Here is a 27,086-nt window from a genome sequence, read left to right on the forward strand (position 1 = left end):
GGATTGAGTGGAACTCGCCACGGTTTTTCACCGGAATCACCTTGTAGTTATTGAATCCTGAAAATGACGTTATAATTCATTGAGTGGCATTAACCAGTTGGAGCTAAACGAAGCGATCATATGGGTGTTCCTAGAAATCAAAGATAAGGAAAAGTTCTTATCTCAAACATCACCCTTCTAGTACTCTTTGACGATGCCGAAGCGTGCCGAATCCTTATCTTTCTTCCCTTTTGTCGTCATCATGTGCCCTTTTGACCTGACAATGGAGCCCAAGGTCTGGTCACAGAGAGTGTCACGTCCGTACGTGATCGACCATACTCCTAGCGACTTCGTGATTGGCTCAGAAGGATGGAAGACGAGGAAACCCCGACGGAGATGGGACGACTGCAATAAAGTTCACCGAAAAATGACCATTTACTCAACGGGACCATAACGATTTATTATGAGCTGCCGAAGACTGCGCCGATTGGAGACTGATAAGGGATTGAGGGTACGAAGTTCTCATTGCTATTACTGTGATTGGCCAGGGCAGTTACTGGAATCGCCAAGACTTGTCACGGGTGTTTGCATGACTTGTCCAGAAGTCGCAGGGGAACTCGATACCACTTATAGTCTTGAAGCTGTAGTGTAGAGAGCAGCTGGAGCTGAAGGTCTTTTTCACTTCAATATTTCTTCGATCAATATCAATATCCATTCACCACACACAGAATCGTCCAAAGATGGAATCTACAAGTGGTAACTCTAGCTCGTCGAGAGCACCGGAGGATAGGATACAGGTGATGGTGGTTGGTTTAGGGATGGTTGGAATCGGTGAGCTCCATGTACCTTCTCTTGAAAGCTGATGAAGCTTACTCTGAGGAGATACAGCTTTCATCGAAAAGATGCTTGCTCTAGATGTCGCTGGAAAGTATTTCATCAGGACTTGTGGTGAAGAACCTGTTGTAGCCTACAACAGAGTGGGATTGACCGGTAAGTCTGTTATCCTTAGCGTGAGCGATTGGTGAGGAAGTCACTAATTGAACCGATCACCTCTAAAGAATACTTTCAACATCGAAATATCGAGGACTTGTATCTTAACGACGTATCATGGTATGCAGAGCAGAATCCAGAGCATTTCGCATTTCACATCGATGAACAGGTGAGGAAGTGTTCTAGACGCTTATCTCTGATGATTGCTGAATCATGTATCGGGTATGGTAGGTTATCCATATCGACTCGGAGAACAAGGTAGTCAAGACTTCGAAATCAAACTCTTTCAAGTACGTTCCACTCGATGGGATTTTACTGAGCTTATTGGGCACGAGCTGATCTTATGTATAGATACGATATACTGGTCCTAGCTACCGGCTCTGTGGCTGGTTTACCTCCATACATGACTCCTGAAAGAGCGAAGAGCGTCAAAGGTGTTTTCGTATATCGAAGTATCGCAGATCTCGAGGCAATCATCAAATACGGCGAACGACCAGAGGTGAAACGGGCTTCAGTCGTTGGGGGTGGGGTGAGTACGATAACCTTCACTCGACGTCACTTGTATGATTGACAGTTTGAGTAGCTTTTAGGTTTGGAAGCTGCCAAAGCAGTGTACGACATGAAAGTACCCGAGGTCTCTATCCTCATTCGCCAGGATTACCCATTAAATCGACAGCTCGATCCCTCCGCCGGAGAGCTGGTGCTGAAAAAGATTGAAAATATGGGTGTAGAAGTGAAGACGCGTTGCGAACCATCTTCCATAGTCACTCGTACCACTGACGAGGGACATGAGCTAATCGAAGGTTTCGATATCAAAGGCGAGAAAGTCGAATCGGATATGGTCATTTTCGCTATTGGAATTCAACCGCGAGATGATCTGGCTAGAGAGAGTGGGATTGAAGTGGAGCCTAAAGGTGGTATCAAAGTGGGGGACGACCTTCAGACTAGTGCTAAAGGTGTTTACGCAATTGGAGAATGTGCGAGTTGGAGAGGTAACTTTTATGGATTGATTGCTCCTGGTGTGGAAATGGCAGATATTCTGGCGTTCAACTTGGTCAGTTTCATGAATTGCCATTTGATGACAGTTCAGATCTAACGAAAATGTGATTTTGTGAGATAGACCCAGACGGAAGGAACTGCTGCACACGTCCCTCGATCGATGAATCCACCAGACCTATCAACCCGTCTGAAGCTCATGGGAGTAGACGTAGCTTCGTTTGGAGATTACTTTGCGGATATCCGAGCGAACCAAATACCCAAACCCAAGGGTGATCCAGTGGCAGATGGCGAAGTGGCGATATCCCAACCTAAACCAAGCAAACATCGTAAACTGGCTGCTGACGGTCCAATCCAATGTCTAACTTACCATGATCCATTCTCGGCCACATATAAGAAATATATTTTCACGCAGGATGGTCAACATCTTCTGGGTGGTATGATGATTGGAGATGTTGGTGATTTTACCAAACTGGTGGCAATCACCAAGAAAAAGGTTAGTGGATCTGTTCCATAGCATTAGGCAAGCCGTAGGAATCTGCAAATGCTGATTTACGTTGGCATACATACAGAAAAAGCTTGATGTGCCACCTTCCGATTTCATTCTGGGTGCGAAGAAGTCTGGCGAGGATGATGGTGGCGATTTGGATGATGATGCGGTGGTCTGTTCATGCCATGTAAGTGGAGTCGTCCGTTTTCCCAGGAACTTGTCATACCCGTAAGCTGATGTCAGCGTCTTTGTCCAGAATGTGACAAAGGGGGCTATAGGATCTTGCGTCAAGTCAGGTCTTACCGATCTCGGTCAGGTGAAAACCAAGACAAAAGCTGGCTCAGGCTGTGGAGGATGCGTACCAATGGTGGCCAACATCTTCAAAGCCGAAATGAAGAAATCAGGTCATAAAGTGTCCACAGCGTGAGGCGACTCTGTAGCCTCCATGACTGGGCCTTTCGCTGATAGGAATGTACATGTTTAGTCTTTGTCCGCATTTCAAGATGTCTCGACAAGATTTATTCCAAATAATCAAAATCAAGAAACTGAAAGATTTCGCTACGATAAATGAAACTGTTGGTACGCCCGGTACGATAGGTTGTGAGATTTGTAAACCTGCTGTGGCTTCGATATTGTCAAGTTTATATAATGAACATGTTATGAAAGTTGAGCATCACCATAATCAAGATACCAATGATAGGTATGTCGGAACCTTCCAAGAAGATTCAGAATACCATGAAAGCTAATGAGCTTTTTGCGACTGAATTGAATTGTCTAGATTTTTGGCGAATATACAGAGAAATGGAACTTTCAGTGTAGTCCCTCGTATACCAGGTGGAGAAATCAGTCCAGATAAGTTAGTTGCTATCGGTAAGATAGCAAGTGAATATGGATTGTATACCAAGATTACAGGTGGTGAGTGACCTCTATTATTCTTTATACCCCTTACGTACGCTGACAGTGGTGAATTAGGTCAACGTATCGATCTTTTCGGAGCATCCAAGCCTGACTTACCAGATATCTGGGCTAAACTTCACGCAGCAGGATTAGAATCAGGTCATGCTTATGGAAAATCTCTGAGAACCGTAAAGTCATGCGTGGGGACAACATGGTGTAGATTCGGTGTAGGTGATTCGGTTGGATTGGCCATTGATCTAGAGAATCGGTATAGAGGTGTCAGAAGTATGTTCATGTCTCCAACAACGAGTACGTTGAGCGTAGTGCTGATGATATGTTTACAGGTCCACATAAATTCAAAGGTGGTGTTTCAGGTTGTGTGAGAGAATGTGCAGAAGCGCAAAGCAAAGATTTCGGACTGATCGCTACTGATAAAGGGTGGAATAGTGAGTGCTCCAACATGTGTCATGAACGAAACCTGATTGTAAAGCTGATACAATTTGTCAACATAGTTTTCGTCGGTGGCAATGGTGGTATGAAACCTCGACATGCTCAATTATTCGCTCAGGATGTGCCACCGTCAAAAGTGGTTCGGATCATCGATCGATATGTGAGTAGTTCCACTCTCTTTTCGTGGGATTGTTCTATGGTACTGAGGATTGAGGTTTGATGGGATAGTTGATGTACTACATCAGAACCGCTGATAGGTTGGTACGTACCGCACCATGGTTGGAATCGCTAGAAGGTGGGATCGAGGTAAGTCTTTTCCCTCAACATCGACTTTTGCAGGGTCTGATTGAGAGTATGACCGTAGAAACTTCGGAAAGTGATCTTGGAAGACGAATTGGGCATATGTGCAGATCTAGATGCAGAGATGGACAATCTCATAGGTACATATGAAGACGAGTGGAAGAAGGCTGTTGAAGATCCAGAAACTAGAAAGAGGTTTAGGCAATTTGTCAATACGGTGAGTGCCACGCCACAGTACACTTTAGTGTCCAACAGGGTGATTTGAATGTCAGTACTGAGCTGTATCCTGTTCCGAATATGTAGGACGAACGTAGACCTGCTATTGATATTATCGAAGAAAGAGGTCAAAAGCGAGCTGCAGACTGGCCAAGGGATTTCCCCTCTCAGAAATTCGATTCGTCCCATTTACTTACCCCTGAGAACGAGTGGAAATGGGTTAAGTTGGCGAATATTGAAGATTTACAAGTCAATGATAAGAATACAACGTGAGTACGAAGTGATGTACAACGATTCATACAGCATCCCTGCTAAGCGATGGAGAGTTGAGTGAGGCGAAGCTGATGGTGTGGGGGCACTGTAGGAGCGTGGCAGTTCGTTATGGGTCTGATACCCAATTGGCGATTTTCCATGTACCTCATAAAGGATTTTATGCTACTCAACAGATGTGTCCACATAAGAGAGCTTTCGTATTGGATCACGGAATCGTGGGAGATGATAAGAATGGTGATTTATACGTATCTTGTCCGTGAGTATAAACCTTCTTTCAGATGTCACTTCATTTTACAAGTACGATACATGTATGCACAGCTGATTTCCGGATATCTTGTGGATAGATTACACAAACGTAATTTCAAATTGGATAATGGAGATTGTACAAACGACGAATCACTTAAAATCTTAACTTTCCAAGCTAAAATTGATGAAAGTGGGCAATTCGTTCAAGTCAAATTACCTCCCGAGGAAGATCTGGATAGTGTCATTGGATCATCCAAATGTAAGTGATCCTGATTGATTCGTGATGCAGAACGAAAGTGGGTTTTGCTGATGGTATACTGTGGGATCGTAGGGATGGTCAAGAAAGCCACAGCAGAAGCATTCGGGAGGAATGCAGCTACTGCTATTGAGATTGTTGAACAGTCAGGTGAATTGGAGAAAGAAGCGAATACTAAAACTAATGGGAATGGATGTTCGTCCGGTGGTTGTGGTGATTCCGCTTTGGAATGGTAGAAGTGAATCTTTATGTGCACCCTTATAGAGGAAAGATTGTCGAATGATATATTATAGATATTAGATAGATCATGTATGTGTGACAGTAGATGCATCAAAATAGCGAATCATCATTATTAGAAAATTGCTAGACAAGTAATAATTACAAAAAGGGGAAATCAGACAATCATGTTTATCATATAGTACAATTACAAGAATTAAGCTATTATACTATATCACAGGCTATAACGGACTATGGGATTAAGCGATTGTCTTACTAGCCTAAGCAAACTTATTACCTTTACTCAACAACACACTCCCACTACCACTCGCACTTCCATGACTCCCACCTGTACTTTGTCGATGAGGGTGAGGGACAGGTGCGGGCCTGCCATTATTTAAGGAGCTACTTCTGGATGGTCCCATTGATTTCGAAGAGTTTTGTGGTCTTACGACCGATACTCCTGCAGCTCCTCCACCTACTCTTCGATTCACTTGAGATTCCTCTTGTACGTATGAAGCGTAGGATGCAAGTTTACGAGTGGTGTTCTGCAATACACCAGATCCACAATTAGTACATGGCGACGTGAGGAATTGGAAAACACGGTGACTCACCTGTTTGTGATCTGTTGTACTAACAACACTAGTAGTGTTTCTGATTGACCTGGAGATGGAGAACCCTTCGTCTTCCATTGGGTGATCTTCATCTTCCCCAATAAATGTATCTCTCCGCTTCTTCAACGCAGTAGCACGGGGATCAAACGCAAATTCATCTTCATCCGCATCGTCAATAGCCATCTCTTCATGGTTCATCTATAATTTAAAATCATGATACATCAGCCACAGCTCATTTTCATTTTCACATCAGGACTCCTGATTCGGACAAATCACTCACACCTCGATTCATAACACCACGATTCTTCAGCATATCTAATTTCTCCCTGAAAGTCCTCTTAGGTTCGACTGCCACTTGACTGACTTCTTCTGGCTCATCCACAACAAAGTTCAGATTCAGATTATATGATTCCAGGGGCGTCTCATCAACTTCATCCTCATCAGAATCCAAATCGTCTTCATATACTTGTCTGAAGACATTCGCTTCGCCATCTATGCACATCCGAATCCACTTAGTCAGCTTTCCGACTCTCACTGTTGATATAGCACAGGTAACTTACGGAGTTTGTCCAATCCATCTTCTCTATCCAGCTTCCTCTTCCTCCTCTCTGTTCTAGATAATTTCCTCCTCTTACCTCCTCTCTCATCTTCATCGGATTCTTCACCGTCTAAGAAGTCCTTGCCACGCCTCTTATGCCTATATTCACCTTCCGTGATCTTCCTGGCTTCTGCTTCGATTCGAGCGTCGTCGGCAGCTTGGATCTCTCTGTAGACGATGTAAGATATCAGTTTAAGAGCCATCATATGGAGACTTATAGCCCAGCACAACATTTCCAATCGTTTTTCGCTTGTTTAAACCACCTTGTCCTTTCACATCCGGATATCGTCAAGAGGCAATCACTCACCGGTTCTTCTCCGCTGCCAACTCATCCTGCCTCTTCCTAATCTCCTCATCAACCTCCTGATCATCGACCAGTTCCTCCAAGAATCCATCATTTTCTTCATCATCATCATCGTCATTCTCTTCCGCTCCTCCAATTTTCGCCCATCCATTATCCTCGTCACTTTCTTCAGCCTGTTCGTCTACCATCCTGCTCCTTCTCATTATTTTCCTCTGCTCTTGTCGCTCAGCACGTGAAGAAGCTTTCATCATCCTGTCGAAAACAGTTCGTTCCGTTCGGACACGTTGAGTAGGTGAGAGAGTTAATGGTTCTTGAGCGTCATCAGGATTGGATAGTCTTCTACGTAATCTTGTGAATGACTCTTCATCCTCTTGTGTCTGTGTTTGAGTCTGAGTAGGGGATCCAATCACATTGGGCGATTCCATCTGAGTTTGGGTTTTGCCGAAAGGAGTAGCGCCAATTGAGAAATCGGATAATCCACCTAATTGCCTTCTTGTATCTGATACCTGAGTATCTTCCTCATAAGCAGGTCTAGTCTGAGTGAACAATCTATTTCACAAAAAGGATCATCAGCTTGGATCTCATCATGTAAAGCCTTAGACTCACCCTCTCTCATTGATATATTGTTTCTTTGGTTTCTCCATCTCCTGCATTCTTTCCATAGCAGCTTCTTCGATCTCAGCTGCAATCAAGTTATTATCCCTTTCGACTTGAGTTTTGGAAATTTGGACTCCGGGCAACATCGCATCGGCAGGTAAGAACCCTACGTGATCCGCTCGTAATGCTGCGAAAGCATCCTGTAACATAAATACCAACATCGTCAGTTCTGTCATAACAAGCTCTACATAAGGAAATATAATGATGGACTGACCTCTTCACCTGCCTGTGTAGCAGCTTGTGTATGTCCAAACAGTTGTGAGAATCCTTGACTGCCAGCATCATCGCCGAATCCACCCAAGTCGAATCCTCCGAATTCCTGTGTAGATTTGGCAGTAGCGGTAAGTCCAGCAGGCATCTCAGCCAGAGGAGCCTTTTGAGCAGGCGAAGATCGAATTCTAGCTTGAGCTTGAGTCTGAGCATCTTCGTCGTCCGAATCAAAAGCTACTCTGGCTGATGCTCGAGGTTTACGCTTAATCATTGGTGTGGATTCCTCATCGTCATCTTCTTCCAGTGTCGCAGGTAGAGCATGATGATCCTCGTTCTGATCTGCCCCTTCCCCTTCTTCTCCAAGTTGCGATTGATTATCAACTTCACCATCTTCTTCTTCGTCTTCCTGTTCTTCCCCACTCCATACCATTTCTTCTTCAGGATTATAATCTTCATCTTCACCATCTTCATCTTCATCTCCATTCTTATCATTCTCATTTTCATGTTCGTTCCTGGAAGCTTCAAGCAGAATTTGGAAATCTTGTTCTACCCTTTGAGGCAAGACCTTGACTCTACCATAATCTTCCTCTTTCTTTTGTCTAAGTTTAACAATCTGTTCTTGATGTTTCTTCTGTATCAATTTCGCCATATCTTCATTACTCAACGGTTCTTCCCTTCCCTTTTTCTGATTAGCAGGTTTCGATCCTCCATTCAATTGTTTTTGCTGGGCATGCGAAAATGTCTTTGCAGCAAAATCAACATACGTTTCACTGATGTCAAGCTGATTCTGATCTTGAGGTTTAACTTTCTTGTGTAATTTACCTGCTCGAGCTAAGAAACCTTGTTTCTGCTTTGAGATAGTAGATTGGTTAACGTTCTTGGCTAATACCGCTTTGGCTCCTGTCACTTTGGGCATTGCCTGTTTGACCACTTCTTTCTTAGGCGTAAGTTCATCATCGTCGAATTCCAAATCATCATCTTCACTTCCGTCTTCTTCATGTTCATGATCAGAAGAAGAAGGTTTTGAAGGTTCCAAATTCAATTTAGCAATTTGTTGCTTCACCATATTCTGCTTGAACTCCAATAGCTTCTTTCTCTTGGCATCGCGATCAGCCTTCTCTTTATCACGTATCTCCTGTTTGTCCATGAAAGTAGTGCAATCTTGATCGTCTTCTTCTTCTTCTGGTTCGGGACCTTCAGATGTTCCCGGTACAACCACTTTGTACTTTCCCTTATCCTTCTTACCAGGAGCAGGAGTGGGGGTGTTGGGGTTCTCAATGGAGATTCGGGATGTCGATGTGGTATCCAATGGACGACGAAGCCCGGATGAAGGTGTAAATCCGATGATATCGTCATCTGGAGGAGTAGGCTGACTAGGACTGGTTTGAGGCGATTTAGCAAATGTAAGCCCAGGTACGGCGTTGTTGTGCTCACTATACGAGTACAGGTACAGGTTAACATGGCTCAAGGGATTGATAAGAATTGACTTACATCGGTTCCTTCGACTTCACCGCAACGTTCGCTTGAGCAAGCCAAGCTGTGATGGGTAGACGAGATGGCTCAGGTCGGGAGAAAGCGACTGGACGTTCTGTTTACGAAACAAAAGGTTAGTCCTATGTAGTGATGCAGGGGAAATGAGTTACAAACCTCTTTGGGCCCGAGCGATATCTTTCTCCATCTCAGCCCTATCGGCTTTGTTCAGTCCCTGTTGATCCCATCAGCATCGATAAAATGATTCGAGTACGAGGATTGCTCCTCACCTTTGGTTTTCTACCTCTTTTCTCCCGAGGTTCATCCTCCTCGTCGTCAAACAGATCATCCAGTCCTTCCAGAGCCGATGACTTGGGTTGTCGAGACTCTTCTTCTGCCCTTTCTTTCTCTGTTCTAGCTTGTTGATCAGCCAAGTTATCCAGGTAATCTCCGATGTTCTCATTATCCTCCTCATCCTCATGCTCACGATCATGATTACGATTACGATTCGGCGGAGGGGAACTCCCTCTTTCAGTGGTCGATTCGTCTGTTGGCGAAGCGCTTCTAGAAGTATCCTTAGCGAATAACGGAGCTTCATCTTCGTCTTCATCTTCTTCGTCATCAGAGATGATTATTTTCTTGGGTCTTCCACTCGTCCCTGATTTCCTAACAGGGAACATCGTCTCCTCAGCTACTTCCGAAGACGAAGCTTGTAATTCTCTGTTGATCACCAGTGGCGGAGAAGATCGAAGTGGTGGTGGTGAAGAACGTAAAGGTGATGTAGCTGTAGTTGGTAAAGAAGTTAGAGAAGAGGTGTTCCCTAGCGGATTTGTCGGTACATCCAAACTCTGATTATCCTTGAGAGTCGAATGTTGAGCCTCAAGAGCTTTCAGTGCTCTAGCTTGTCTTCTCATCTTCTCCATCTCTCTCTTGATAGCTTCTCCGTCATCGTCTGGCAGTTCCTCAACCTTATCAGAAGAAGGGGCATCAAATTTCGATAGCTCATCTCTCCAAGATTGGTTTGCAGATGACCACCTATCGAGTAGTGCTTTGGATGGTGAGGTTGTCGCGGGAGGAGGAGCAATGTAGCTCGGTATTGAGGAGGAGGATGATGCGCCGAGAAGAGGTGGTGAAGGTGATAACCGGCGTGCACGGCCGTAAGTTCGTTTAGGAGCTGGTTTGGGAGGTGCGAGGTCGAGGGTATCGGATGAAGGGGCGGATCGGAAGTCGGAAGGAGGGAGAGAGGTGAGTGAGGAGGTTGACATGGTGAGCTATCAATGAGAGACCAGTCAGTAAACGGTCATCTTATGATCGGTGTTATATAGTGAACACTCACTGAAAATAGCAAGACGCGTGATTAAGCTGTCCAAGCTGATATAATGAAAACGAGTATGAGCAAGACTGTAGGGAGAAGCTCAAGACCAGCTGAGCGAGAGTGCTGTTATTCGGACTCGCCCTCGAGATGTTTGACTGGTGGTCAGTAAGAGAATGGAGGCTGTGATGATGGTATTGACGCGATGGTGAGTGCTAGGTAATGTTCTCAAAGACGGATTTGATTTTTCTGATGGCGGGCTATCTCAGAGGAGGAGAGTGAAACCAACCGACGCGTCGAGACAGGGTGTACTGAGGGGGATCACGTGATATAGTCCTACTCCCTCGGGTTATCAGGCTCACTTGTACTGGGATGGGTGCACGTGCGGAACCAACTGTTGTATGACGTCCTGACGACTCCTTATCTCGTTCATACCAATCTGCTCATTGTTTACTTACATCCCATCATCCAAAGATAACATAACAAAGATGGCAAGAAACGTATCGCAAGCAGCCATGGGCGAATCATCAAGACCGAAGAGGGACGATGATTCCCATAGGCAGAAGATATTGGTACTAGGTTGGAGGAAGTGAGCTTGGCTTTTGTTATCCTTTCGTATGGTGCTCGCGATTTAGCTGACATCGTTGATGAACGGTATCTAGAGCAGGTAAAACATCATGTATCAAAACTGTCTTCCAGCAGATACCAACGAAGGAAGTTCCTTTCTTTGGTGTCACTCAGAAAGTTGAAAAGATAAACTACGAGTGAGCAACCCAACCGTCATCGGTATACCATAGTCTTATGTTAGCTAATGTCCTGGGACAGCTCGATAGTACCCATTCAGATATGGGATACACCCTCGAACTTTGAGCTAGATCAACTAGAAGTACCCATCAGTACATTCTCTACGGTGGTATACGTATTGGATATGCAGGTGAGTATCATCCCATACTTTTAACTTGGAGTAGCACTCATTAATGATTTTCCTCTTTTTGTGATGAGTAGCAAGATGATTCATATCACGATTCAATCCTTCGATTTGTCCACCTCATGATCCGCCTCCACCTATCAAACCCTTCAATCAAATTCCACATGTTCATCCATAAATCCGAGGTCCTCTCTGAAGATTATCGAGGAGAGAACTATGCCGAAATTCAACGAACGACAAGTGAAGAAATTGAGGATTTCCCTTACAAATCACTCGCATCTCAATATCCAAACATAGATTTGGAAGATCAACAGACAGTTTCGATTATTATAAATAACCTCATTTCGGATGTGAGGTATTCAATGACCAGTGTACATGATGTGACGCTCAGAGATGCTTGGAGTAGAGTATTGCAGGGTGGAATGGAGATGTTGCCTGCTGTGGAAAGTTTGTTACTGGATTTTACATCTGTGAGTTCACGTTTTCTTGATAATATGATCTTGATATTGGTGGTATTGTGACGATCAAGAAGGTCGTTGTGATTTTGATGCAAAGATCTTTCATTCTCTGGCTATCATTGCTGACTTTCGTCTGTACAATAACAGCACTCAAGCGCAGATAATACATTCTTATTCGATATCAACTCCGGTGTGGTGCTAGCTACGGACAATCGACATCGTACGGACGACTTATCAGAGCAGGTCACAGAGTACTTGTCTAGTTTCTTAGCATTTAGGGATCTGTACAAGTCAGTTGGCTGGCCATCATCAGGTTGACGAGAGATAGCTGATGAGTCTTCCATTAGGCATATCAAAAAACGCAAGTCTCCGTCCAACGGTGAAGCAGTTGCAGAAACAAATGGCGATAAACAAAATGGAGATATAAGGGAAGAGAACAATGGCAATGGTGAAGGACAGAATGAGGATGGGGATGGGGATGACGACGAAGATGAACCTAGAAATTGGTGGGATGAGGAAGATCCAGACGAACCTTGGATGACTCAATCGACGAGGTTGATGCCTAATACCACTTTGGCATTATGGCAATTCACACCGTCAGTCAATTTCCAAGCTCAACTTGAAATGAACATGAAATACATAATCATAAAGGAGAAAGGTTTCGTGTCTCCTGCTAAATTTGTTTGTTCCTTTTGTCTTTTATAGCCATCTTGCTCTGGTCGTACTACTTCGAACGGAGACCTGGCAAGCTAGAAGGGGGACTATAGAGTATAATTTGACATTCTTGAGGCAGGGTGTTAGGGAGATCTTATCGGTGGTGTGAGGTAATCATGTAAGGGGATATGACCTGGTAAGTTTTTCTACTCTCTCACAATCAATACAATGAGATACATGTTTATCTGTATGACAAGATTCTTTCTTTCTTTCTTCCTTGAGAGATACGGCTTATATTTTCATATCCTCCAGAGTTGCTATAGTTACAATCATAAATTGAAACCGATCTCAATGGACATAGTATAAGTATACATACATCATAACCTCAGGTAGAAAATGATGCATAATTCCTCTGGGGTTGCGTTTTATGAATGAGTCGTATGACATATGGACATCTATCTCATTTGATGCTACGCTACTTTATAATTTACTACTGATCGTACTCATACCTCTGTAGTTAACATTCCATGAACAGGTCATCAACATCAAAATCGTTATGAACATTGAATCTTACCCATCAAGGGTTTCTATCTTATCGTATCGTATTTGACATGAATGACTTTCGTTATTTTCGTTATTCTGAAGTTCCTCTGAAATTTACAGACTCAACTCTATGGTTTGGTATTTGGGTATCATCATTATCAAGTTGTATTTCCAATCCTCGTCCGTCGTGTTGATTTTGGTTTCGGTTTTGGTTTTGATTTTGATTTTGAACATTATCTTGACCCACACTCTGAGTAATCACTTCCATCCTACCCTGTCTTCCATCTAGACCTTGATCTTCGGCCATTCTACTAATACTTCTCAATAACAACTTACTACCTCTCTCATCCCCGTATTTAGGCGGACATTCACCAGCGATATACTGATCTTCCACATCGCCTGTACGTTGTTCTCTTCCTACGGCGTTTACGTACGTAGGCAAGGGGGGGAGAGTCCATGGTGCTTCGGTCATGGTCGTATCGCCTGATTGAGAGGGGACGGGAGATGAGGGGGGATGGAAATGAGCGTAGATCTTAAGGGAATAGCGGAGGATGAAAAATAACGTTGTTAAGAGTCTACAATGTTAATCATTATGGACATCAGTTCTGTTGGTAAAGCAGGTTACGATACGATCGATGATGCACTCATCACTGTAATTGAGAGTTTCACTCACATCAAAATAAAACATCCATCTCCTACCATTATCAACGTATCCACTCCACTCTTGTCTTTTTCCTCTCCTTCTTCATTCTTCGATTTCGATAACCTGGCCATGCGATTAATGAAAATTACCCATCCTACTATTATACCCACCAATAGTGTGAATAAAGTAGACAAGAAAACCATTCGACGAGGATTAGATCGGATGACTTGTCTGATAGTGAGTTTAATCCATTGTTCATTTCGTTGAGCTTCGATATCGCCTGTTGTAGGCTGGACAGTACCTTCTCTTCTCTGTTCCCTCGGTCTACCGATGGGCCCTAAGAAGGCTTCTAGAGCTCGAATATCCACTGAGGTTGTTTGTCGTACGTTTTGTGATGGGAGTGCTGGTCGGGAGGTTGGAGGAGGTTGATGATGGTTACCCTGAATGGGATATAGACGAAATAATCTTTCGATGAACGATATTTGGGGCTCAGTTTCCTGGGGCTGGATTGGGAATGATGGGGCCTCAGAGGTCATCCTTATTACGTTTTCCTTTTCCTTTTACTCGTCCAGGTAATCATATAATTTAATCTAATTTTCTTTTTGAGGGGGGGATGGTGTTTGGTAAGGCTCAGCCTTGTGCTTCAAGTAATGAAGAATAGGTCAATAAGGGACCGGAGAACGAGGTAAACAGAGAAAAGAAGGGAGCAGAGACAATGAAGAGGGAAAATGAAAATGGTTCATCATCTCATCTATCTATCTATATATAGAGAGGAACAGATGCATGCATATAGCGTCGAATTGTACAGATCCAGTACTAAATAACCAAGTTACCAAAAATCTACCTCGGTACCTCGGTCATTTAACGATGAACAATGAAAATATCTTGTTAGTCTTGGGGACGCACACACATCTGATCCTGAATCGACGGCCATCAAGTTGTTTTGATGATGGTTGCTATGTATCTGCCAGGAGCGGAGATCCCTCAAACGTATCCAGGCATCTGCAATATCGGAGATGGATGCCACACCTTAAAAAGACAAAAAAGCATGAGCCACTTTTGTACACTTACTTTGTATGGTGCCTGACTGCTTGTACTCTACTCGTAATCTCAGATGCATCTCAGTACTCGTAAGCTACACCTAGTGTTGTTCATTCATTGTACCCGTTCATAGTGATCATCTCTCTACACAGCATATCCCCCACATATCCCCCACCTCCCTTAACTGCTCCCTGTCTTCACTGCAAACTTGTGATCCACCGGAACAGAACATCCAAGCTTGATTCTGCCGAATATGGCTCAACAGATACACTCATCATCCTCCTCTCGGTCAATTCCCGATGATCCACTAAAACCAGGTACATTCCAATCGCTCTTACCTCTCATCGATGACATACTCGGTATATTACATTCCCAAGCTACGGGGGAAGAGAGATTGACTACTGCGCAGGCAAGTGAGGGAGTAGCAATAAAGGTGGGTCAATTGACTAATCTACTCAGATACTCCACTTCGTATTAATATTTGAGACTTCGAATGGCTAATAGACATAATAATTATCCAGGCAAAACAACTTGCATCAGCTATAGAAATGATGAAACTTGCATCTATCAACTTACCTGGTGGACATCTGTCGATTGAGGAGTTGAAAGTGATAAGTGAGAGATTGGATGAAGAGAGTGAAAAGAGATTGTGAGTTATCCCGGGTGTTTCTATATGTACAATCAATTATTGAAGAAGCTGATGATGTGTACACGAATTCTATATCAATCTGTTCGACTCGGATCATCCTACCACCTACCAAATATTTTATACCTTTGCCCATCTGATTCATATCTTTCTCTTGCTTCTCCCGAATCCATTCTATTTACTCTACACAGACAGATCCTCAACGCATTCAAAGATCGTCAAATGCCTTTGATAGATTCACTAGCAACGGCACACAATATAGGGGAAGAGGAAGTAGGTAGTACAATGCCTAGTCCGACGGGACAGTCATGACTTACCATTCATTCAAGGACATTGGAAATGAGATGGCTAGATCTTTTAGGATTCGAGAGATATCGATTAGGACGATTGGAAATATACAGTCTGGCAAGTTTCGCCTAGTCTCATATATATCTTGTGTATCTATATAAACATCAAAGTTGTATATACACTGCATCGCGTCAAGATCCATTGCATCAAGATTCATTAATCGTTATATCATGTATCATTGTAATCACAATCACTCGTCAGATCCATCTTGTTCACTCTCCGGTTTCACCCTGTTGATCACACTTAATTTCTCTATTTGACAGAATCATTGAGCAGCCATAAATCAGTTATGTGCCAAAGTAATGTATGAGATAGCTGACTAGCTGATATCCTATGAGTACTTACGGTGTTTCAAGAACGCCCTATCGTACATGTATCTTTCTGCCGAAGTTGAGCTGGTTTCATAAGGACGCATTTCCAGTTCTGCTTCGACATAGACTGTTGATCTGCAGATATGATCATATGTCAGCAAGGGAACACTATGGTACAATTGAGCTGTGACATGAAATGAATGATATTGCTCACCCCTTGCCTAGTTTCTGCAAAGCAGGATGCTGAAATTCGTTGAACGAAAATACTGTATGCCAAGATGTAGGTGGTGGTTGCAGTTCTATAGAATACTTTGATCAGCCAAATACCATGATCAGTCCACTATAGAAGAGGGATCACTCACTACCACCTTCACCTTCTACCGGAGCACCTACGTTGGTAGCTACGGTATACCTGGTCATCTCACCTATCAGCTTGAACTGTTCCCTAAGATGTCAAAGCGAACTAACGTATAATATGGTTTACCGCTTGATGTCTCACGTCCATAGTCCATATCAGCTGATTCCAGAGGTTTGACGGTCACGAGTGAGGCAACTGACATTTCGCAATATCGGATCTGCACCTAGTCTACCTACTAAGATCACCTTTGATACGTCCAGTACTCGGGAGGAGGATGAGAATGCCTGGTGAGTCAAATGAGCTTGTCTGCCGCATCGGGAACGAAGGCAACCAGTAGCTCACCCTCGTTGTTGTCCTCGCTATAGAGGAGGATGATTTGATGATATTGGTCAACATGTCTGTTTGTCGTTCCAGGTAGTTTGGTTGATCAATCGAAGGTCATAGTAATGTTCACTCCTCTTCATCCTCGGATGGTGTCCGAGCGCAATGACCACAACCACAACAACAACAACAACAACAACAACAAACGGAATCAAATCAGGGTGTCAACATTTGATTCCGTCTTTTTGCCACCAAGTAGGTCACCACCGCACGGATCTTTCATCTTTCATCTTCCATCTTCCTCTTGCTCTCCTCTTTTTTTTTTAAGAATCCCGTGTTTATCTTATCTTCCTCCTCACAACGCACATCCTTCATCTCTTGTCCTAAGTCATCTCCCACCACTACACACTCATTATGACTTAGGTCAATCATCATAAATCCGAGAAACCGTTCAGGAGCGGAACTGACAACATCTCACACAACCAGAAACAAATTTACTTCAGCATCTTTCCGCCCGATTCAAGATGACAAGGTGCAAATACTGTCGAGACGAGTACACCGAGCTCGCCTTTGATGATATCAGTGGGACTTGGGCTTGTCCCACGTGTGGTCAAGTAGACTCATCCGCTACGGAGAGACATCAATACGTGGATGTATCGAGATTTATCGGGAGTATTGTCGATACAGATAAGCAGATTCAGGTTAGAGAGCAATGGGATAAAACAGAAGTCCAGTTTCAGGTGAGTAACTCTGTTTATCGTTGTCAGCTTTATCCAGATACCTATGTCCTTCTTCCACACTTCTTTTCCCAACCTATTGCTTCTTACTATCGGTGCCGTAATCTATTTCCTTCCCTCCTCTTTGCAGTCTCTCTAGAACCACGCTGACATCCTGCTTAGCAAGAGATCGAAGCTATATTCGACCTTTACCTCGGTGTTCGATCACAACACACCAGCATCATCGCCGGACCCGCTGCTGACCTCAAGAGCGGTGCCAAACAATGGTTCGAACGTATGCGAGCAATGGAGAAACTACAATGCGATCGAAAACACCTTTCTTACAAAGCTCAGAATAGAAAAATAAAATACATGGTAGCGATAGCTATCATGTTTGCTATTCAAGAGAGTCTCATCATCGTGCTGCAGAACAAATTAGAACTTGCTGGTATCAAGAAGAAAAGAAAGAATTTACCGGGTTATACCAAAGGTGATGATAGGATAAGTAACCCCACTCTACATGAGATATTTGTGAGTACCATGATATCTTTCTTGACAAAGTGTTATGCTGATAAATCCCTGTTGCAGTGTCAAGCCCACGCTTTCTCCGCCGATAGTTTTGGACATCTGGATAGCGAAGATTACCTTCGACACATGTTTGCTAAATTCTCAAAATGGGTCAATTTCGTCATGTCACCTATGGAAACCACTCTCCTTCGTGTCATGCAAATCACCAAACGACTTCGATTCCTTGTCGAACAGCCTCACGAAGAACGAATCAAACACCTCAAAACGAAACCTACAGTCAGTAAAGGTAAAAGGGAGTGGTCCGATTCTGATTTCGCCGATCTCCGAGGTACAGATTGGGATCAAGTTTTACCTCATGCCTTCCATCTGTACCAATTCCAGGAATGTACCAGACTATGGTTGAATGGATCCAGTCCGAGTCTGGCTATCGCTTTAACTGTATGGGCGGTCCAAAGCTCATCTGAAATGATCATGAATCAGTATTCAGCTATACAGCAGGAATTAGCCGCGGAATATGGCCTGTCCCATTATGTGGCTGCGGAAAAGTTCAGAGATATGAGGAATATGATCATCGGTTGGTCCACCTCTATCACCGATGCTGGTCTACCTTTCCCCGTAATGCCTTTACCGCATAAAGGTGCATTCGGTGATGGACAAACGGGATATAAAGGTGACAGTCGAAGACCTATACCCGAAATTGACATGGCAGTAGCGGCGGCCCCTACTATAGTCAAACATTGGCGACAGATCCTCAAAGCCAGACTCAAATACAGGTTAGATGTCATGACCCTAGATGACGAATTATGGCTATGTAGGAAGATGTTTGTGGTGTCCGGTCAAGTCCATCACTATACGCAGGATCCACTCGCTCAGCTCACTCGTGATCAAGTAATTCAGCGAGGGCCTCAACCTTTGGACGGGAACAGAAAGAAAATGAAACCCCGCGTATCCTTCAAATTCCGGTTGAACGCAGAAGCTGCGAGACAAGCAATCGTCCACTTCGAACCGCTCAAAAGGGCACGAGCTAAACCACCACCTGTCAGTTGTTGGACACCCAGTGGATCGACCTTACTGTATAATCCGATGCACATGCCGATCCCCATGTTCACTTCTATGTATCAGCAATCTCAACAGTTCGTAGCTCCACCTGAGGAAAGATCGCTTCAAAGGATGATTGAAGAACCGGATCCCTCTTCGGACGAATATGATGGATACAGCAGCGATGAGTACGATAGTACACCTAAAGCTCCTAGTCTCGCTCAAATTAATGCGAATGCCAAAGCTGGAATAAATGGTAAACAACCTTTCGCTTTCACCATCGGTCCGACAGGTTTCAACATCGATACCAACTTCACCCCTCCACCTCTGGTTCGTCCTATCATACCACAACCGCTCGACTCATCATCTGACCTCTCTCATTCGCCTGTCCCCATGTCCCGCCAATCGTCCACCCAATCATCATCCGGTATGGGTTCTGCTTCCGAAGCGGAAACTGTCATTCGACATCCTCACGGTAGACTTTCCATAAGGAGTATGCTTAATACCCCTTCCACGAGTGGTCGAAGTACCCCTTCTCCTTCTCCGGTCAGTAATTACATGCAAACGAATCGACCTTCTCCGACACCCTTACGAGTGATTCCTTCCAATGGATCAAGCAAGACCATGTCTTCTACTACCCCTCTAGTCGAGTATACAAGTATAGAAGACTCGCATGTCGGTCTGCTCATTAGAGAAAGAGACGAATACATCCAATTCCGATTACCTCAGGAAGGACGAGATGGTCGAATATGTCCTTCCTTGGTCGAATCGTACATCTGGAGATGGTTGAGGGAACAAGTGAAAAATGGAAGTATGCCGCGACATATTACTCCTGAATACCTACGGGGAATAGGTATAATAGGAGATCCGAGGAGAATGGATTTAGGTGGATGGGTAGATTCTAGGAAATTTGAATCCAGTCCATTAGAAAGTCTTTTAAGAGCTGGAATCAGACCTCAGGAATTACCCGTTCAATATATCCCTCATTCGATTATTCATACGAAATTGTTACTTGAACATTACAATGACCCTTCGTCGTCACCTCTGAACAGGGAAGGAACCAAGATTGATTTGAGAATGTGTGAAGAAGAATTGGATTTTCTGTGTTGTAAAGATGCTGGAGAAGATTATAGGATGTATCTCCATACGGATAAAGAAGTGAAACTGAAAAGAATGAGATACGAGAAGAATGGACTTTGGGATAATCTGGTTGAAGGTGGAAATGATTATAATTCGATTAGACCAAAAAACCAAAAGAGGAAACGAGCAAATACAGAAGATAATGAAGATGGTGAAGAAGAAGAAAGGGAAAGGGAAACACCGTTACTGGAATTTGATGATATAGCATTTGATTCTCCAACCTATACCACACAGGAATTACCTGATGTTGATGGCGATTCCGAGGATCCCGAAGATGTGGTATTGAAAGAGAAGGAGAAGGAGAAAACCAAGACCAGAAAGGATTTATCAAGAATACGGAATTCTTTATTGGTCAACTCACCTGGGAGGAGGGACTTTGAAGGTATAAGTGGACTGTTTAAGAAGAAGAATAGGTATAGAAGACAACAGGCTGAAGAAGAAGAAGAAGAAGAAGAAGAAGAAGCGGAAGAAGGAGAGATTATAGAAGAGAATGATTGGGGTGGAGTAGTGGGATTGAATTGGGATGAGATCGGATTAACGGAGGAATTTGGTGGGAGTGCGATAGGTGGAATTATTGGTGAAAGTGAGGATAATGAGGAGGTAGATGATGGGGGTGGTAAAATGGGTATGGGAGACAAAAGTGGGAAAGGGAATGGGAATGGAGGAAAGAGAAAGAATAGAAGGGGTTCTGCGAGGATCATGTCGGAAGTGATGGGAGTTCCGAATAAGAAATCGAGGAAGAAATAGATGGTTTAGAACATGATGAAAGAAAGAAAGAAAGGTAGAGATAGATAGCGCGGAAGGGATCTACGATTGGATGAGATAGTATCACATACCACATACCGCTTTTTGATGACCTCTGACGACAATTATAATTATATCTATCCAGCATTAACGTTTATATTGTATAAGATTGACTTAATAACAGTGAAGTTGTATATTTGTGAATAGTTTTCGAACATTGACGTACTGTACCATGTATCGTGCGTACTCAATTGCGTAAATGCATATCATGTTTCACGTTTTATGTTTTATGTGTGTGAATATGAGGAGAACGATCAGGGCGAGAGATCAAATGAAACCCAACATCTCGTGAACTTCATTGCTTATCAGATACGAGATACAAGTGATGGAGTGTTGACATTCACTGAGAAAAATGGCAAGTAAATGTCATAATGATGCATTTCAATGATGTTGCATATGATGTGTCGTGTACTGATTCTAGAATGAAATGAAGCTAACCTACATACAAATTACGAATCAATGTATAACCCTTTTATAGAAGTATCAAATTAGAGATCTAGGAAACTCTGCGGTTATTGCTGTTCTCCACGACAACATACCGTACAGTCGTGGGGGAAAATGTAATTGAACAATTGATTGTTGATTGTTGACTGTCCTTGATGATTTATTTGAGATGCTGAATGATAAATTTCAAATACGCTCCATCGGATTCCTATTCAATTATATTATATTGATCAAACTCCCGTTACTCTCTTGATAGTTGACAACCATTGATCTTTCAGTTCCGTCGAATCGGCAGTATACATATATGTCGTGCCGGCCTACGTTCACCACAGTATATGTCAATATCCTAAACAAATGGACTAAATACAAAGGTGAAAAATCACAACTTACAGTCTGAACGATAAATCCTTTAGATCCTTTCTCCTGAACATCAATCACTTTATTTGACACACCGCCGGTCCCAGTGCCAGTGCCCTGGTTGGGGTTGATGGTACTTCCATTAGACATGGAAGAATGGTGCGTAGCATTCGAAGGTCTCACTACGAATACACATTCACCTTTGACTCTCATATTTCCACTATCGGTCTCACCGGCAGAAGACGAAGAAGGTGTATATGAGTGTGAATGTCCTTGTGTATGGGTGGGAGAAAAGGTATCATCTTTGACGGTGATCAGTCGTGGGAAGTCGGTAAGGATCAAATGACGTTTCTTGAATGCTGGCATGAGGAATGAAGGGAGGTGGAGGGAAGGTGAAGATGTCCTAGCGTTTATAGGGGAAGAAAAGACGATTCGTTCGTTTGAAAGTAACAATGAAGACCTACAGACCAACGTACTTCGTTTAGCTATTTGAAGATTCGAGGATTGGATGAACTTGAACTAGCTCACCATTTACTATTATCATCCATGTTGCCCAAATTCAACCTCTTCATCTCCCCATTCGCCAGCTTCGTCGACCCTTGTTGATTTACAGGTGTCGTACCGCTCGAGGAAGTTTGACTACCCATCATAATCCTCATTTCCTCTGATCTGACACTAGTCCTACTAGTTCTATTCGATCGAATTCCAGCTGGAGAATGGTGATTGCCTATTCTCATCGATTCCAGCCATCCCGTCAAGGCAGATCTATTCCCACCCGAACTGGAACTCCCATGAGACCATCCTCTAGATTTCCTCTCATCCCTACTATTATTGTTATGAGAGAAATAAGATGGTTTGGGTGGATCTAACTGTTCGGCTATATCTATATGAGGTCCATCGGTAGGAGAGTATATAACGGATTTATGAGGATGATCGACATTTCGTACGGCGTAAGCAGCGGCATGTCTATCGAATCTAGGTTCTTTGGAATGATCGATCGATTCTTCATGTTCACCTTCTTGCTCATGCGACTGTTCATGTTCATCCTCTTCATCACGATCGTACTCGAATCCCCCATCAGAGACTTCGTCGTCGAATACCGCCCACAGATCTGAATCTGGAGCGACGTTAGCGAGGGTCGCTACGGGTTGTGTAAGACCGGTGGCCATTGCTGGAGGGGGAATCGTCCAGATATTTGAGAAATCGGTAAGAGCGAAGAAAGGATGAGATTTGATATCTTGGACGGATGGACGTTGGGCAGGATCAAGATTCTATATCATTGTCAGTGAAGAGAACGCAATGCAGAAGGTATAGGCCAACCCACTAAGATCAGATCCACCAATGCCTTTGCATCCTCGTCGAACCCATCCGGAAACTCCATCTCCCTTTTCAGTATCTTCTGGAAAGTAAGGTAATCCGTCGCTCCTCGGAAAGGGGGTTTTCCGACCAAGAATTGATACAAGATACAACCGAATGCCCATATGTCCGAACTATATGATCACGGTCAGTTAAACCTGATCACAGGTATCGAGAAAGCTTTACTCACGCTGCAGAGGCTGGTTCGTTCCTCAATACCTCAGGACTAACGAAATCTGCGGACCCAACAAAAGATCTCTTCTTCACATCATCAACAGGTTCTTCATCTTTGTTAAGGAGTTTAGCGGATCCGAAATCGGTGATTTTGATTCGCATGTCATCGTCCAGTAAGATGCTACGTAAATTATAAGCGAATGAACAAGGTGACCGTGTTATACGGACACTCACTTCTCTGGCTTGAGGTCACGATGCACAACCCCCTTCTCATGCATGAATTCGATGGTATCGATTAATTGGGCGGCGTAGTATTTGGCAGAAATCAGATCTAGGGATCCATACTAAACAAAGCAGACATCAGCCTAGATTCGTCAGCTGACTGATAGAGAGTCAACCCACTTTTCGGATGTACGTTGCCAGCTCTCCATTACTCGCCATGTCAAGTACGAAGTCTGGATTGTCTATTCAGCGTTATCCTTGACCCGATGGTCGAATTGAACTCACAGAGAGAGGTACTATCATTGAAAGTGGAATGCAATCTGATCACACCCGGATGAGCCTGACCTGTCCTACCACTACTAGACTTCACCGATCTTTCGGACGGAGCGAGAGACTGTCTCCTCTTCTTAGGTGTTTGACCTTTATGATCTCTAGTCGAACGTGAATGATTGGATTCGTAGCCGATATTAGGGCTACCCTGAATGTCAGGTGTGGAGTATCCAGTAGATGGAGGAGGTAATGGATGATCATCGACTTTCGAACGCGTAGATTGAGTTGGGGTTGAATACAGATTAGAAGGTTCTTCCTTTACCGGAGAAGGCGGTCTGGATCTACTAGGATTCGGTATATCTTCATTTGACAAAACTTCAGTTTGTTCAGGTACCATATCAGGATGTTGTTCCAGGTTTCTCGACGGTCTTCTACCTGCCAAAGTCTTCATCACAGGAGATAACGGCGCATTGCTTGATAGAGGTGACGTAGACAGTCCACTATCTGTAGTAACGATCGACAACCTATCTCTGTTATTTCCAGGTGTAACAGTCGCACCTGAATCTTTCCTGGCTGTACCCGCAGAACTACCTATACTGGCGATAGACTTGCGTTTACTAGCCGTTCCAGGTGATGGGCCGTATCCACCCGAAGAAGAGCTTGATAAACCCCGTCGATGACCTCTTGCTGTGGTAGGTGAAGTGGATTGACGTGGAGTTGATAACCTCACTAAAGCATCCCTCTCAATCATAGCATATTTCACCTTTTTCTCTTGTACAAGGTGATGCTGATTGATGATCTTGATGGCATACTTCCGAGGTAGTTTAGCAGACGTAGGGGATTGATTGGAAGATGAGGAAGCAGCAGTTGCAGCGAATACCTATCACACCAAATACAGGATGTCAATATCGTGCCATCAAGTGATTGCGACAACTCTTATTGATATCACTCACGGTACTGTAACTGCCTTGACCCAATTCCTCACCAAGAACAAAGTCTCTGATGCTCGGTTTCTTAATCTGGCCTGAACCAGAATGAGAATGAGTCGAGACTTGACTTTGTCTTCTCTCCCTCTCCCTATCTGCTGATCCACTTCGTTTCCCGTGATGGGCCCAACTCGGTCCAGCATCCACACTCAACGTCCGCTGTTTGCCTCCTACGAATGCTGGGGATCGAGATGGATCAGTCGGGGAGGACGGGGCGGTCAAGTGTCCTTCTCTTCCTCGAATGGGCGAAGAAGGATGGGATGGCGGTGTATGAGAATGATGATCGTGGTCTAGCGTGTCCATTGGATCGAGCGAGATGGTCACTTTTAACGGACCAGGTGATGTGGGATCTTGACTGTTCCCGTGATATCTCGGTGCGCGTGGAGTAGAAGGTGAGACTGTAGCTACTGATCCAGAGGTTGAAGGCCTATTGCCGTGAGTGTTTGAAGTATTTGTATTGGGGGGAGAATGTGAGGGCGTAGTAATGATATGAGATGGTGTCATTCTACCTGATCTAGGTCCGTTCCTACCCCATCCTCTCCCTCCTACTGAACCTAATTCTGGACCACCATATCCCCTTCGAGCAGAATATCCCGCATCACTCTCCGTACCGCTCTCCGCTCGACTAGGTAGCTGAGACCGGCTGGTAGCTGCTGTGGAAGTTTCGATGGGTGGCGGTCTCATCGGTGCAGCTTGTACTGACGATGTGGATGAGGTGGTAGCTGTAGATCGTGATGAAGATGTCGAAGCATTTCTGTTGATTGACGGAGATGATAGTCTGGGGAAGGTAGGGTAGTTGGTAGGAGGTGTGGGTGGAGAGGATGTTGGGGGAGTATGGATTGGCGAAGGTCTGATTGTTGTAGCCATTGTGTTGGGTATTACACAGACAAATCAGAAGAAAGACTGTTGTTGTAGTCCAGGTTGAGTTATGGTGATGTCGATGATAATGATGAAAGCAGTGGTTGTTATGATGACTTCCTTTGAACCGTTCAGTCCTTTCCCTTCTCCTTTGATTCGAATGTTGATGTTTTTTTTTGGGTGGTTAGTCCGGTACGGTATCACCCGGATGCACTTTCAAGTAATAATCAGACTTTCACTTTGAAGATCTTCAACACCCCCAAAGGAAAGAAAAAACTTTTTTTGTTGAACACGTCAGCTAGGTTGACTGACGACTACGACTCTAGGTGAAAAATTCTCCTTAGTCTTGATGAATGTCTCGGTTCTAAGTCGTTTCTGTCTCTGTTCCTTGTTCGATGATTATACTTTTAACTTTTTAGTCTGATCACTGAGCGTTCTCGTTCGTTTATATATCGTCCTTGTCGTTCCTTCGTTTTGATGTTCAAGAAGTCGGATGATGTTCGTTGTCAGGTCAAATCTGATCCACAGAAAAAGTTTTGATTATATTCTTGAAGTGTTACCGATTTGTTCGGGTAGGCTGAGATGGTGTCTCAATGTCGATTCAACATGGTGTCGGGTCGCTCTTGATTCGATAGATTTTACTAGTACGTCCAACATCAAGCTATTTCATCGTTAATGAGAGGGAGCATAGCTACGGGATTGTTGTGATGATTGATGGGTGGATCATACATGACCTATTGCTATACAGCACAAAGCTCCAAACCTGCGGATCATCATGTCACGTGAAAATAACAGTGAAAAACTACTCGGTCCGACTCGGGCCTGGAACTTTGTGTTCAGACCATAACCAGTACCACTAATCAAAACAAGACAAACACACACACACACCCACACACCCACACACCACACACAGCTAAAGCTGTGGTTTACTCCGCAGCTCAATCAGGCACTTGACGGTACCAAATATACTGTAACGTCAAAACAACAAGGGACCATAGCATGGTGACATGTACACCACTCTACATGGGGGCCAAGACCGAGCTCGTGAGAACATTGTGGAGCTACATCTCGTCCCCACCTTATACATGACGAGGATCCATGCCATGACTTACCTTTCATGCTAAGCAAGACGTTCGCATTCGGTTTTCACCCTGCGATCACACGGCTACTGTATTGGCAACCACACAACGGCAACAGTAGGACCACCAATCGAAGACCGCCATGTGTCTCGACGATCTGAGGTCTCCTCGCATCCATCCATCCTGCTATCATCTCTCAGAATAATTGATTCATCCACTTTACTAGCACCCATATCTCACATCATCCTCTTATACAAATTTATCCCATGCTACGCACAATTTCGTCTTTCAAGGTCGTTGATTACTACACTTGATTGACTACATACACATCACACATCACATCCTTCAACCAGAACCGGAGTTAGGAGATAAGACTAGACTAGTTATCA

The 27,086-nt window shown here is 43.9% G+C and overlaps 8 protein-coding genes across 8 annotated transcripts; 4 read left to right on the forward strand and 4 right to left on the reverse strand.

The window, feature by feature from the left end:
- Positions 1-719: 719 nt before the first annotated feature.
- Positions 720-5,329, forward strand: V865_003524 (nitrite reductase [NAD(P)H], large subunit; the record flags this gene model as incomplete). Its single annotated transcript, XM_066227317.1, has 20 exons — positions 720-810; positions 868-969; positions 1,038-1,138; positions 1,201-1,259; positions 1,321-1,498; positions 1,553-2,023; positions 2,090-2,461; positions 2,538-2,642; positions 2,712-2,878; positions 2,940-3,155; positions 3,234-3,370; positions 3,428-3,637; positions 3,697-3,798; positions 3,865-3,962; positions 4,031-4,108; positions 4,167-4,319; positions 4,406-4,587; positions 4,683-4,847; positions 4,936-5,096; positions 5,169-5,329. 20 exons carry the CDS (start codon positions 720-722, stop codon positions 5,327-5,329), a joined length of 3,309 nt encoding a protein of 1,102 aa, XP_066083414.1.
- Positions 5,330-5,590: 261 nt separating this feature from the next.
- Positions 5,591-10,427, reverse strand: V865_003525 (uncharacterized protein; the record flags this gene model as incomplete). Its single annotated transcript, XM_066227318.1, has 10 exons — positions 5,591-5,857; positions 5,924-6,121; positions 6,204-6,415; positions 6,484-6,689; positions 6,829-7,374; positions 7,432-7,622; positions 7,697-9,125; positions 9,184-9,280; positions 9,340-9,397; positions 9,453-10,427. 10 exons carry the CDS (start codon positions 10,425-10,427, stop codon positions 5,591-5,593), a joined length of 4,179 nt encoding a protein of 1,392 aa, XP_066083415.1.
- Positions 10,428-10,962: 535 nt separating this feature from the next.
- V865_003526 (uncharacterized protein) lies at positions 10,963-12,683 on the forward strand (the record flags this gene model as incomplete). The annotated part of the gene is made up of 7 exons (XM_066227319.1): positions 10,963-11,063; positions 11,137-11,238; positions 11,300-11,408; positions 11,480-11,872; positions 12,008-12,150; positions 12,208-12,456; positions 12,566-12,683. The coding sequence occupies 7 exons, from the start codon at positions 10,963-10,965 to the stop codon at positions 12,681-12,683; spliced, it is 1,215 nt and encodes a 404-aa protein (XP_066083416.1).
- A 465-nt stretch (positions 12,684-13,148) lies between these two features.
- On the reverse strand, positions 13,149-14,236 carry V865_003527 (uncharacterized protein; the record flags this gene model as incomplete). The annotated part of the gene is made up of 2 exons (XM_066227320.1): positions 13,149-13,632; positions 13,731-14,236. The coding sequence occupies 2 exons, from the start codon at positions 14,234-14,236 to the stop codon at positions 13,149-13,151; spliced, it is 990 nt and encodes a 329-aa protein (XP_066083417.1).
- A 758-nt stretch (positions 14,237-14,994) lies between these two features.
- On the forward strand, positions 14,995-15,699 carry V865_003528 (uncharacterized protein; the record flags this gene model as incomplete). The annotated part of the gene is made up of 3 exons (XM_066227321.1): positions 14,995-15,174; positions 15,263-15,390; positions 15,579-15,699. 3 exons carry the CDS (start codon positions 14,995-14,997, stop codon positions 15,697-15,699), a joined length of 429 nt encoding a protein of 142 aa, XP_066083418.1.
- A 226-nt stretch (positions 15,700-15,925) lies between these two features.
- On the reverse strand, positions 15,926-16,800 carry V865_003529 (uncharacterized protein; the record flags this gene model as incomplete). The annotated part of the gene is made up of 7 exons (XM_066227322.1): positions 15,926-15,987; positions 16,081-16,181; positions 16,261-16,345; positions 16,409-16,458; positions 16,515-16,540; positions 16,605-16,688; positions 16,747-16,800. 7 exons carry the CDS (start codon positions 16,798-16,800, stop codon positions 15,926-15,928), a joined length of 462 nt encoding a protein of 153 aa, XP_066083419.1.
- A 449-nt stretch (positions 16,801-17,249) lies between these two features.
- V865_003530 (uncharacterized protein) lies at positions 17,250-20,894 on the forward strand (the record flags this gene model as incomplete). The annotated part of the gene is made up of 3 exons (XM_066227323.1): positions 17,250-17,465; positions 17,625-17,972; positions 18,030-20,894. The coding sequence occupies 3 exons, from the start codon at positions 17,250-17,252 to the stop codon at positions 20,892-20,894; spliced, it is 3,429 nt and encodes a 1,142-aa protein (XP_066083420.1).
- A 731-nt stretch (positions 20,895-21,625) lies between these two features.
- V865_003531 (uncharacterized protein) lies at positions 21,626-25,627 on the reverse strand (the record flags this gene model as incomplete). The annotated part of the gene is made up of 9 exons (XM_066227324.1): positions 21,626-21,712; positions 21,786-22,212; positions 22,281-23,023; positions 23,077-23,242; positions 23,299-23,463; positions 23,517-23,626; positions 23,685-23,737; positions 23,790-24,654; positions 24,728-25,627. 9 exons carry the CDS (start codon positions 25,625-25,627, stop codon positions 21,626-21,628), a joined length of 3,516 nt encoding a protein of 1,171 aa, XP_066083421.1.
- Positions 25,628-27,086: the final 1,459 nt, after the last annotated feature.

The sequence above is a fragment of the Kwoniella europaea genome, chromosome 1 (genome assembly GCF_036810445.1).
Source record: "Kwoniella europaea PYCC6329 chromosome 1, complete sequence".
Taxonomy (NCBI): domain Eukaryota; kingdom Fungi; phylum Basidiomycota; class Tremellomycetes; order Tremellales; family Cryptococcaceae; genus Kwoniella; species Kwoniella europaea.